The 12,181-nt window shown below is 47.1% G+C and overlaps 1 protein-coding gene across 1 annotated transcript; it reads right to left on the reverse strand.

Moving 5' to 3' along the window:
• Positions 1-1,350: 1,350 nt before the first annotated feature.
• Positions 1,351-11,041, reverse strand: MESD (mesoderm development LRP chaperone). The gene is made up of 3 exons (XM_082619587.1): positions 10,779-11,041; positions 3,453-3,685; positions 1,351-1,851 (listed from the first exon to the last, which is right to left on the reverse strand). The coding sequence occupies exons 1-3, from the start codon at positions 10,983-10,985 to the stop codon at positions 1,593-1,595; spliced, it is 699 nt and encodes a 232-aa protein (XP_082475713.1). The 5' UTR covers positions 10,986-11,041; the 3' UTR covers positions 1,351-1,592.
• Positions 11,042-12,181: the final 1,140 nt, after the last annotated feature.

The following is a 12,181-nucleotide window of genomic DNA, read 5'->3' on the forward strand; positions in this document are numbered from 1 at the left end:
TTGCCCAAGTAAAAACCAAAAAAACCCAGGGACAGGGCTGGTTTCAGACGAGGCTGGATGCAGGGGCTTAGGCGATACCACCAGGACTCGGCTCTCTCCCTGCTTCTCCCCACTGCCAGCTGCATCCTCAGACAGCCCTCCCCTGGAGGGGGCAAGAGGGCAGCAGCAGCTCCAGCCTCACTTCCCTGGGTTCAGATTGTATGAGAAACACAGAACGCCTCTTCCTGAGGTGGCTTAAGCAAACTCACCCTGGGATTAATTCCTCCCTGGAGTGGGGGGCCTGCAGGGCAAACATCCCCCTACAGCACAGAACAGAAAACGAAGAGGGTGTGGATGACCGTGGGGAGATCTGAACAGTTACCAAAAGAAGGGGAAATAGAGGCTGTAAGGCCAAAACAAATACATATCACTATAAACAAGTGTACCTTTCTTTTTTTTTTTGAAAACAAATTAACAGTAGCTTCCACTGGGACAAGGCAGTGGCAGCAGGGGAGGCCAAGGCTTTTTGCTTTGTACCATTCTTTAACGATGACGTCCTCTAACCGTGTGCGTGCTGTTTTTAATTTGTTAAAATCACAGTGGAAGCCTTTTTGAACAAATAATTTTAGTTCTTAAAAATGACACCTGTGTATAAATTCTGTAACTCTAAGAGTAGGCTCTGACATACGACAGCAACATCAGACAGTAACAGGTAGCACATCATATTAGTACCACACAAAAACACAACAAATTTAGGCACTTTATCAAAGAAAAATGTTTAGAAGTGAATGAGGTTATTGAGTCTTCTGCTACACTCTGCAAAGAACTCTGCTGATGCCCGATTTACACCCTTGAAAATCATCACATTAAATGGAACACACAACTCTCAACACTGGCATTACTCTTTCCTAAATAAAGTTCTATTCTGACAGAACCCCTGGACTTACAGAGCACATAAAACCTGACAGATACCACGAGTTTTCTATAACTGACGAGAGGGATTCAAGTCCAAGAAACTCAGAGTGAATACTTAGGATTTACAAGTTGCATTATTTTCTGTTCTCTGCATTTTCTGCACAGATTCGGGATTTACGCATCCTGGTGTCCTGATTGTATATTCAGATACGTGCAGTGCTCCTGTGGAGCGTTTCTAATCTCACAGTAATGAAGTGACGTCTGTGGCATGGAAAGCCCGATTCAATTAAGTCAGGAGTCTTAAGTTTGTCCGATGAGAACCTGGTATCCTTTCAGTTAACAGAAATAAAAAGCATGGATACAGCAGGCTGCCGGATGAGAACAGGTGCAGCGAAGGGGGCGGTGCCACAGTCCGGCCAGAGGAAAAAAAAAATGGGAAAAAGCAACACCGCCAGGTTTCCATTTAGAGTGATTTTATAGTCAACGTGAATTTGCCAGTGTCCCATGTTAATTACAAAACCTCTGTCTTCTGACTTGAAGCCTTTTAAACGGCAACTCTTACACTGACCAGAAACTGGTCATGTGGCAGACCTTTGCCAGCAGAGAACTCACGGCTGTGTGGTTTCCCATGCCCGCCCCCGGCCCACGCGCCCTGGCTGAGCTCCCCGCGTTCCTCTGCAGAGCCCGCAGCTGCCCCGCTACAGCTCTTCCCTTTGACTCCCAGCTCGATTGCCTTCCTTCGAAGCCCGAGGTTTCGGCTCTCCCCCCTCCTTCTTTTTGCCTTTCTCTTGCTTGGTTTTATTTTTCTCTTTGCTTCCTCTTCCTTTGCCAGGGTACACCTGTCCCTCCAGAGTTACATCGGCACACCTGTCTTGACTGACCAAGAAGTCCTTGATCTCCCAGGCGTAGCTGCCGTCACGCAGCATGAAGATGGCACGGTCTGACCCCACGATGAACCTTGACAGAGAGACGGGACCAGAGTCAGCTCACCGCTAGTACAGGGCTAATGGGTCAGAGAGGCCCTGGGGCACTTAACCGAGAAATCTTTTTTCAAATTCTACATGAATACAGAACCAAACGTTCTATTTTCGAAGGTCTGACAGTCACTGCTTGAAAATACTAGCCGGCTGAACTATTTAACACCTTGGCTCAGATCAAAACAAAGGAGAACCTGGGTGGGGGGGGGTGATGTAGAAGTGGCTGCTCGTGTGAAGGGCGGGATTAGGAAGAAGGCTTTGGGAGGCCGCAGACGGGGCTCAGGGCCTCTGCCAGGGCAGCAACGCGGAGGCTGCCATTTGGGTCCGTTTTACATTCTGAAGGGCCCAGCTAAGTTTTCATTTGACAGAAGGCCTCTGCTGATAAAGGCTGAAAAACACCAGTTTAGATCAGGTCATTAGAGGCCCACAAAGGGCTCAGGAGGATGCTCGGCTACTGGACAGAAATCCTAACCCTGGAAGTTAAAGCAAGCATCCAAGTACGTCCACACTCACCAGGCCCCAAGGAGCAGAGAGGCACAGAATGGAGCCTGTGTGGATGGACGGACCACTAGTGTGGCCAGTGGGCACAATCCTTCAGTTCCCGAGGGGCTACACCTATGACACCACCCTTCCGTTTGTAACGCCCCACCACTTCAGAGATCGGTGAGAGCTCTGGACCAGTAACCACCACAGCACTGATTTGTTCCCCTACGTGTCTACTTAAGCTAACAAAAGCAATCTGCCATCCTAGACACTCTGAGTACTCCTTCCTTCCTTTTCATTCCTTTTACATTTCCCGAACTAAGATATTTGAAGACCCTAAATTTCAGAACTGTTTTTGGGGAAGAAAAAGGAAATTCCTTAAAATTGCATCTTAGAAGTATATTGACCTCTGACAACTGGGCTCCTCCACTTTAAAGTAACAGTCTGCTCCAAGCTTATGTGTAAATATAGCTACACAGAAAAGCATTCTCTGATGACCAGAGACTTCTAAAGGAAGAGGCACACACTACTGTCAAACTGTAACTAATTTGCCCCCCACAGAGGCTAAGCTATACAGCTTCTTACTCAGATAAAAGAAAAGTTAAAGACACAAAGATAAATAGCTTTAGGATCAAATGAGATATTAAAACAAACAAATAAATAAATTTACTGGCTTTGACCAAAACTGAATGCTCTTGGGCTTCCCTGGTGGCGCAGTGGTTGAGAGTCCGCCTGCCAATGCAGGGGACGTGGGTTCGTGCCCCGGTCCGGGGGGATCCCGCATGCCGCGGAGCGGCTGGGCCTGTGAGCCATGGCCGCTGAGCCTGTGCATCCGGAGCCTGTGCTCCGCAACGGGAGAGGCCACAGCAGTGAGAGGCCCACGTGCCGCAAAAAAAAAAAAAAAAAAAAAAAAAAGAATGCTCTTCTTCAAAGACAAAAAAAAAAGGTAAATAAATAAATGTAAAAGAAGACAGCCTAGACAGGAAAGGTCCAGAGCCCTTCCTTATAAGTACTGCCAGGAAGGATATGCCATTACACAGACACAGAAAAAGCCCCAGCACAGCCCCCATTTTCTCGGCAAGGTTGTTGCTGCTTTACCTCTGGACGTCGTAGTTGGCGTTGAAAAGACTGCCCTGCCAGAGGCTCGTGATTTCCTCCGTCTCCTTCTCCGTGGGGCTTCCTGATACAGTGACAAACATCATCAGAGTCTTGCCCTTCTTTGTCATCTTCAATACGCTCTCAGGCTTGCCCGGGTCTATCTGTGAGAAGTCTATAGGTGCAGAGGGTCTTTTGTGCTCTGGGAGATCTCCTTCTTCTATGTCGTCATCTTTCTATAAGGATGGGGGAAAAAAAGCATCAGACAAAGTGTGCATTTCAACTGGCAAAGGCAAGAACATCTGCGTATGATGTCAGGTGCAGGTTTATGATCTAAATTATAACAGAAAGAATTAAACCCAGGGGATCCCCTCCTCCACTTGACTTTCAAGCAAAGTCTAAATTTCAGGCAGCACTCATCACTCCAGGTCACCAGTCACAGAGAACCCCACGTGATGGGTTTCTAAAGCTTTTTCACCCTCAAAGAATCTACCCAATATGGTAGATTATAAGAACGGCCACATTCGGGTTTGGTCATACAATTAAATACTACACAGCAATGAAGAAAAACAAATACTGATACATGCAACCAATCTCAAAAATACTATATTGAGTGACAGAGCCGGGCACAAGAATCAGACACGTTATACAATTCATTTATTTGAAATTCAAGAACAGGTAAAATTAATCCAGGACGACAGAAGTGAGAACAGTGGCTGCCTCTGGGGGAGAGGGTTACAAGGTGGGACTGACTGAGAAGGGACACAAGGGTACTTTCTGGGGTGATGGGAATGCTCTGTATTTTCACAGGGGTGTGGATAACTTAACAGATGTATCCATTTGTCAAAACATGAATTTTCACTGAATACTGAAAATCTGCATTTCATGTACATCAATTTCATCTAAAAAATAAGAACCATAAACAAATATTCAATTCTAGGTAGGTTTGGTTGTTGCAGTGGTGTAAGCTAGCAATTCTGAACTACAGTCTGTGAATTCTAGGCTTGAGCAAAGGAGTAACTGTATTGAGGCTAATGAGAACCAGCTTCTTCCCTTTGGGGAAGGGAGCTACAAATACAGAAGGGGGAAGAATGCTCCGGAGGTACTGGGCTGGCACTGGAGGCAGCAGACAGAACTTATGGTTTTAGATAGACAGATAGATAATAATATTTAAAAGAACCAGGGTTCCGCTGAGAAAAGGCTAATTCCAGCAAAGAAAACAGAAGATGAGTCTGGAATATCTTCTTGTATCGGAAAGTGAGAAAGTGCTCGGAGAATTATGGGATGTGTCAGAATGACACAGAAGCCAACATGAAACAGAGCTCATGGGCCTAATCTGGAATAATTTGAAAATCAAAATAATGACAGAATGATTTATAACTCCCAAGTAAAGTAAGAACCACTGAATCCAGACCCATATAAACAAGTGAGTTAATTGCTAATGGTAGAATGCCAACCAATAAATAGAAGATAAATGAATTAAAACCACGTAAAAGAACCTGTGTTCGTTGGAGAAAAGGCTACTCCCAGCAGCGAAAAGAAATGCAGGGACTTCCCTGGTGGCGCAGTGGTTAAGAACCTGCCTGCCAATGCAGGTTAAGACACGGGTTCAAGCCCTGGTCCGGGAAGATCCCACATGCCGCGGAGCAACTAAGCCCGTGCGCCACAACTACTGAGCCTGTGCTCTAGAGCCCGCGAGCCACAACTACTGAAGCCCGTGTGCCTAGAGCCTGTGCTCCGCAACAAGAGAAGCCACCACAATGAGAAGCCCATGCACCACAACGAAGAGTAGCCCCCGCTCGCCACAACGAGACAACTAGAGAAAGCCCGCACATAGCAACAAACATCCAACGCAGCCAAAGAAAAAAAAGGAAGTGCAGTACTGGTTGATGTTATCACATGGATGATCCTTGATAACATTAAGGTAAGTGAAAGAAGCCAGACACAAAAGACTACATACACATTGTATGATTCTACTTATATGGAATGTCCAGAGCAGACAAATCTATGGAGACAGAAAGTAGATTAGAGGTTGCCTAGGGCTGGCTGGAGGGCTGGGAGGAACTCAGGGAGGGGTGACTGAGACTACGGAGTTTCTTTCTGGGGTGATGCAAATGTTCTAAAATTGACTGTGGTGATGGCTGCACAACTCTTTGAATATTCTAAAAACCATTGAAATGTACACTTTAAATGTGAACTATATGGCATGTGAATTATAACTCAATAAAGCTGTTATCAAAAAAAAGAAAAAAATCACACGAAAAGACCCAACCTAAAATGAAACAAAAAGCCCCTATATGCTACTTGGGCCTCTTGACAAATCATTGAAGGGCCAAGGCTTAAGACACCAACAATAATGTACTGTAGCAAACATATTTTTAATAAAAGATGAGAATGAAAGAATTCTGAAGCAGTGTTTGAAGGTGATCCATATTTGTATCAGACCTAGGATCTGACTTCAGCTCCACCTAACTAACCTGTGTGGCCTTGGACAAGACTCCATGATCCTCGAGGCCCGTTTCCTCGTCAGTAAGAGGAAAAGCAGAACTAGGTGATCTCCAAGGCCCTAGCAGCACAGGGCCAGCCTTTTCCTCAGCTCTGCCACCCTCTCAGCTGACCCACTTCTTCTTCATTTTGCTCTGAAAGAGCTGCTGGTGACCTGCAGGCGGGAGCATGGGCTGCACTGTCACAGGGACCTGGGCTAGGCTCCAGGTCCCACCCCTATAGCTGTGTGGCCTTGGAGAAGTGGAAAATCACTTTCCTCACCTATAATGGGGGTGGAGGGTTATGATGGCATCTCCCTCCTAAGCTTGTTTGGGGGATTTAATGACACAAGGGCAAGTAGTAAATACTTAATACATGTTGCCTAGTACCACCTGGCCCTCTGTAACCTGGCCTCCAGCCGACTATGGCAATCACCCTCTCAAAGTACACAGGAGCTCCCGGTGGCCAAATTCACAGGCTGTTTCTGACTGTATTCTCTTCTATTTCTACATAACAACTGTTACGGTTGCCTTAAAATACTTCGAGACGTCTAGTTGGTTCAATTACCTAGAACATTTTTATTTTTCAAGCTGATCCTACTAATGGTCATGATATTAACTCAGTAGGTCACAAGCACTATTTTTTTTCATGAAAATATAATTAAATAATCATTAGTCTAGTGCATACAGCAAAGGTAAGGATCGTTTCAAGAACCTTTAATTTCCATTTTATATGTTTGAGGGCGAGTTTTAGTTAAAAAAGGAAAAGAAAACCTGTACACTAGATGCAAGCAATTGTCTAGGTCTATTCTTAGTTCCACCGCTTCCCTGAGTAAGCTTACCTGTTCTATCACTTTCTCTAAACTGAAAGCAATCAAACGCTTACCCCCAAGCAGGGTTTGGGGGGACGACCAAGCAGCCCTCCCCACACCCTACCCAGGCTTGCCGCCAGGCGTGTCTTGTATTTCTGACGGGCTTCACCACTTCTCCACTGCTGTTTGCCAAATTTAATAGCTACAGAGCTGAACTCCCTTTTCCTGTAAACCCTTTTCTTCTTCCCAGGGTCCTTGATAATAATACCAGCTACCATCGACTGTGTAGCTACTGTGTCTCGGGCATTTGTTATTTCCCACCTCAGAACAATTCTGCAAGATCCCCATTGAATAGAAAAGTGGATGAGGCTCAGAGAAGGTAAGTAACTTACTCGAGGCCACAGGCTTGAAGGGGTTGATGCTGAAGTACAAACTCACAGTCTGGCTCTGGATCCCTCCCCACCTGCCCCACCGCAGCACCTGGTTACAGTAATATAAGAAGGAATCACCTTCGGTTTTCCTATACCAACCAGGACTCAGCAGCAGTTGCAACACGGTGGAAGTGGAAGGAGTTCTCCCCTTCCTGCCCCACTCCACACCTGAGGCAGGCTTCTCACTGTGGGGATGATGTTCACACTAGCAGAGGAGTGGGGGAAGAATTCAGGGATTGCCACCAGGGGAGGAAGCACTGCTTCCTTCAAAAAAGCAACCAGAGGGCTTCCCTGGTGGCATGGTGGTTGAGAGTCCACCTGCCAATGCAGGGGACACGGGTTCGTGCCCTGGTCCGGGAAGATCCCACATGCTGCGGAGCGGCTGGGCCCATGAGCCACGGCCGCTGAGCCTGCGCATCCGGAGCCTGTGCTCCGCAACGGGAGAAGCCACAACAGTGAGAGGCCCGCGGCGTAAGGGCAAAAAAAAAAAAAAAAAAAAAAAAGCAACCAGAGATGGATCTGCTGTCCCACAGGAAAAACAATCACCGCTACTGGGGAAGGGCGCTCATGCTTGCAAAGTGTCTGCAAACATTAGCTCACTTCATCTGCAAGGAACCCTGTGAAGTGGGATGTTATCTGGCTTTACGGATAAAGAAAATGAGGATCACACAGTTACCAAGGGTTAAGGCTGAGTTCAAAACCTCTGTCCTTTCACTAATTATCCTTGTCACCTTCCTGGTTATGCAGTCAATCAACTGCCAAGTCGTGTTAAGAGCATAAAATCTCTCACATTTCTTTCTCCCTTCTAATCCATTACTGCAGCTTCTAGCTTAACCCAGGTCCTCCTCATCCCCCTTCGTTTGCACTCTGTTCACCAATCTGTATGGCAGTGTAGTAAAATGGTTAAAAGAACAAGCTTTAAAGTCAAGTGACCGAATCTGAAATTAAGCTAATTTGCTGTGTGCCTTTGGGCAAGTTACTTAACCTCTCTGTGCCTCAATATCATCATCTAGAAAAGAGAGCTAAGTACCTCCCTCCACAAACAGGTAAGAGGATTAAATGAGATAAGAGTGTTTAGCCTTGTTAGCTAATGAACACTCAATAAATATTAGGCTGACTCTGCCTTCAGAGTTTCTCCCTGCCCATCCATCTTAAACTTTGCTGCCCAATTAATTTTCCTGAATTTTAGCCCTAATCATGATATTCCACTATTCAAAAACGTTCGGACAGCCAAAACAACCACTCTAGGGCATACTCTGAAGCTTTTTAAAAATATTACAAGGACTATGCAGTAACCTGGGGAAATGCTTAATATATAGCAAAAGAAAAAAAGAACAGCAGAAAATTCTATTGATGCTATGCTTTCAGCTGTAAAAACTATGTCTGAATACAGAAGGGGAACCAAAAGACTACACACATGTTTTGGGATGAAGTTATGGATGATTAAACATGCCAGTATTATAACATTTGGGTAACACAACTGTTCAAACTCATCAGGGACTACATTTTTCCTTCTAAATAAAGTCCAAACCCCACAGGATTCAAGGCCTAGCAGGGCCTGGTTCTCACTAACCTTTCCATCCTTACCTCTCACTATGTGGCTTCAGAAAGTCTGTTCCAGCCAACCTAGCCAATTTATTATATCAGCGTAGCTAATAGTTAGAGCTGCATTATTCTAGGTTCTTTCCAAGTTTTCTCAGTTAATCCTCACAACAACTCTGAGGTGGGTACTAACACCTCTATTTTGCAGGTGAGAAAACTAAAGTCCAGAGAGGCTCTTTACCAGTCCAAATTTCCAAGCTGAAGTGGTATGAACCCAGGCAGTCCAACTCCACAGCCTGGGCTATTAATATTTACAGCATTGGGCTTCCCTGGTGGCGCAGTGGTTGAGAGTCTGCCTGCCGATGCAGGGGACACGGGTTCGTGCCCCGGTCCGGGAAGATCCCACATGCCGCGGAGCGGCTGGGCCCGTGAGCCATGGCCGCTGAGCCTGCGCGTCCGGAGCCTGTGCTCCGCAACGGGAGAGGTCACAACAGTGAGAGGCCCGCATACCGCAAAAAATATATATATATATATTTACAGCATTCTGCCCAGTCCCCTCACGTCCCATCCACCTCAGCTCATGCTGCTCGGTTAGTAATGCCATTCTCCCACACTCCCTGGTCTACCTAAAACACCATTTCCTTCCTGAAACCCTCTGAGATTCCCACAGCACTTTCTTTTTATAGCACTCAGCCATTTCTACTGTGTACTGCAGTTATTTTTACTGTTAACTGCTATTCCTGATGGTTGGATCCCTTGTACACCTCTGCAGCACCATTTTTTGTCTTGCTCAGGGTCTGAGTGTTTCCAGGCTAGGGTTTCTGCATGAGATGCGATTCTCACTTTGGTGGATCAAAAACTGCATTTGCCAGAGTCCAAAAAGAGACTGGGAGACTGCAAGGGAGATGGAAAGTGGGGAAGGAACTGCTGCACCAAGTTCCTTTTTCCTTAGTGGTTGGCAAACACCCAGATCGACCCTGAGCTTTCCTTCAGCTTCAGGTCAACATGAAAACTGCTTTCTTCCAGTCAAATGCATCAGATGGTACTTTAAACTCATGTCTGAAAGCCTCTATCCAATACAAACACACACAGATAACCACAAAATAACAAAACATCAGTGTTGAAAGAAATCATCCAGTAAAATTTCATTCTGCACGTAAGGAACCAGAGGTCTAGAGTGGAGACCTACTTGCCCAAGGTTACACAGTGAGCAGAACCCAAGCTTCTGACTCTAGTTCGCCAGGTGTGCAAATGAACCAGGACAAGACACCCACCTCTGGATGAGGAAGAGGCAGCAACGTGGTTTTGGCTAGTCAACCTTCCCTAAAAAGGTTATTACCCACTCCCTGTAATTACACACTCCAGTGCATTCAAGTAACAAATCAGAAAACTGATTCTCACAAAAACAAATCATTGCTCCCTTCAGCGAAAAATGTGAGCTCCGTGAGAGAGCGCCACGAGCCTCTGCTACCGCCTCCCAACCCCCTCCCCCCTCAAATTAAAGCCACTCACAAAATTACAAAAACTCTCAGCAGGGACATATAACCAAAATGGGCACTCTGAATTCCTACTAATTTAGAACACGGGAGAACTATGAAAGCTGAAACGGCCCTCTTGAAAGATAATCCTCACCATGCCCCTCTCCCATCCACTCGCCCCATTCTTCAGGAGTGTAATGGAAAAGGTCTCCCTCCCCATTAGAAGGGCGCACTGACCACGGGGAGCAATGCGGCGGCGACCAGGGCACTGAAGGCAAAGTAAGGCTGAATAGGGAGAGGCTGACCCGTGACTGGAGTGGCCCGGGGAAAGGTGGAAGAGGACACTGGGATGAATGTCCTGGGACGGGGGTCAGCAGGGTGATCGGGGGTCAGAGGAGGCACTGAAGATTAGCGGTGGCTGGAGTGGGTCAGTAAGGGCTCATGGCATGCGTAGAGTGGAGGTTAGTGGGTCGGAAGATTCCGAGAGGGAGGTCTAAAGGGTCCCAAGACGGAGGAGGTGAGAGGTCACTGGGAAGGGACCCGGCACAGAGAAGAGCCTGGAGGGTGTGCGCGCGCCGCGGACCTCCCACTGTTCCAAAAGACGAGCCATGTCCGCGTCATTGTAGTCGCGAATATCCTTCTTCTTCTTCCGGATAGGTGGGGTGGCCTCGCCGGGCGTCTCGGCTGGGCCCTCAGCGGCGAAGGCCCTCAGCGGCAGCAGCAGGAGCAGCAGCAGTTCAGAGGCACAGAGAAAGACCACGGTGGCACGGGCCCAGCCGGAGGCCGCCATCTTCGTCGCGCAGCGCCGTGCCGCCGCGGGCCGCCGACCCCGCCCCAGACCACCACTTTCCCGGGCCCGCCCTCTGCCGTCGCTTGCGTGGGACACGCCTCCAGCCCCGCCTCCACAGGCTGGAGGCCCCCGTGGTTCCGCCTCCCTGCCCTCGGTAGCCTACCAGGCCCCGCCCCGGCCCATTTCCTCCAGCCCCCACCTGCTGAAGCCCCGCCTCCTCCGCCATCTTGGCCCCGCCCCGCCCCACGGGTTTCTCCGGCTGGTCCGGCTGAGGCTTTCTCCCGGGGCTGGTTCGGACCCGAGTGCTCGCCTTCATTTTCCGCCAGAGGCCGACGTTTTTCTCTTTAACGCGCAGGCCAGGTCCAAAAATTCCCTCAGGGCCTCTAGGAATCCTCAAACAGCGCCTCACGAGGCCTCAGGTTTTCGCCTGTGAAATGAATTAGAGCTGGAACTTCTAGGAGCTGCCTTTGCTCTAAGAAAGCAGGTTTCACGAGGTCACACGTTTCCTCCCAGTCTCCTGCAATTTCCTTTGAAAACAGCCTGTTGAAAAAGAGTGAGTGGCAGGTAGAGCAACTTTCTCAGAAGATCGTGAATAGATCGGGCCCAGGGCTTTGCTGCTCAGCAGAGTTCAATTCGTCTCTCGATATTACTGTCATCTCTTGAACTTGACGAAGCTTTTTTAAAAAATCATTACTTCTCATCTGTAAAACAGCTTCAGTATCTCTTCTGATTTTAACCTAATACTGTCGGCTCTGTTTAATCCTTTTCAAGGTTGAATCACTCTGTTTTTTGATTCTTACTTAAAAAGATTCAGCCCAGAGATGCTTTAAAATTCCACGGATTTTAAATGGCTGATCTGCTGACTTCTTTTAAATTTTTAATTGGATAAATAAGACACGAATCACTTACTGAAACTGTAAAATATTCGACCATTGTACAAAAACATTCTGCTCTATTCCACACCAGCCACAAATCTGTTTCACACCAAACAGTTATCAGTCTGTCGAATACTGTATACATTTTTCTATACATTTACAAACATCAAAGTGTCTCTAGAAATGGTTTTGTTGCATTTATATGTGTGTTTATGGCAACACACTACAAATCGGCATGCGTATTAGCTCTTTAAGGGTTTTCCACTTACCAGTATGACGTGATGAACTTTCTTTATACTGTAGTATAGTATGTTTTGGTAT

This window comes from Mesoplodon mirus (genome assembly GCF_964341445.2).
Source record: "Mesoplodon mirus genome assembly, chromosome: 4".
In the NCBI taxonomy this organism is placed as follows: domain Eukaryota; kingdom Metazoa; phylum Chordata; class Mammalia; order Artiodactyla; family Ziphiidae; genus Mesoplodon; species Mesoplodon mirus.

Bases quoted from the DNA above. Each gene is read 5' to 3' on its own strand.
- MESD (XM_082619587.1), bottom strand. From the start codon at position 10,985: ATGGCGGCCTCCGGCTGGGCCCGTGCCACCGTGGTCTTTCTCTGTGCC. The intron at 3,686-10,778 runs GTCCGCGGCGCG...CCATCCTTATAG, and splicing joins GTCTTTTGGAACAGTGGGAG to AAAGATGACGACATAGAAGA. The intron at 1,852-3,452 runs GTAAAGCAGCAA...CTCTCTGTCAAG, and splicing joins GCCAACTACGACGTCCAGAG to GTTCATCGTGGGGTCAGACC.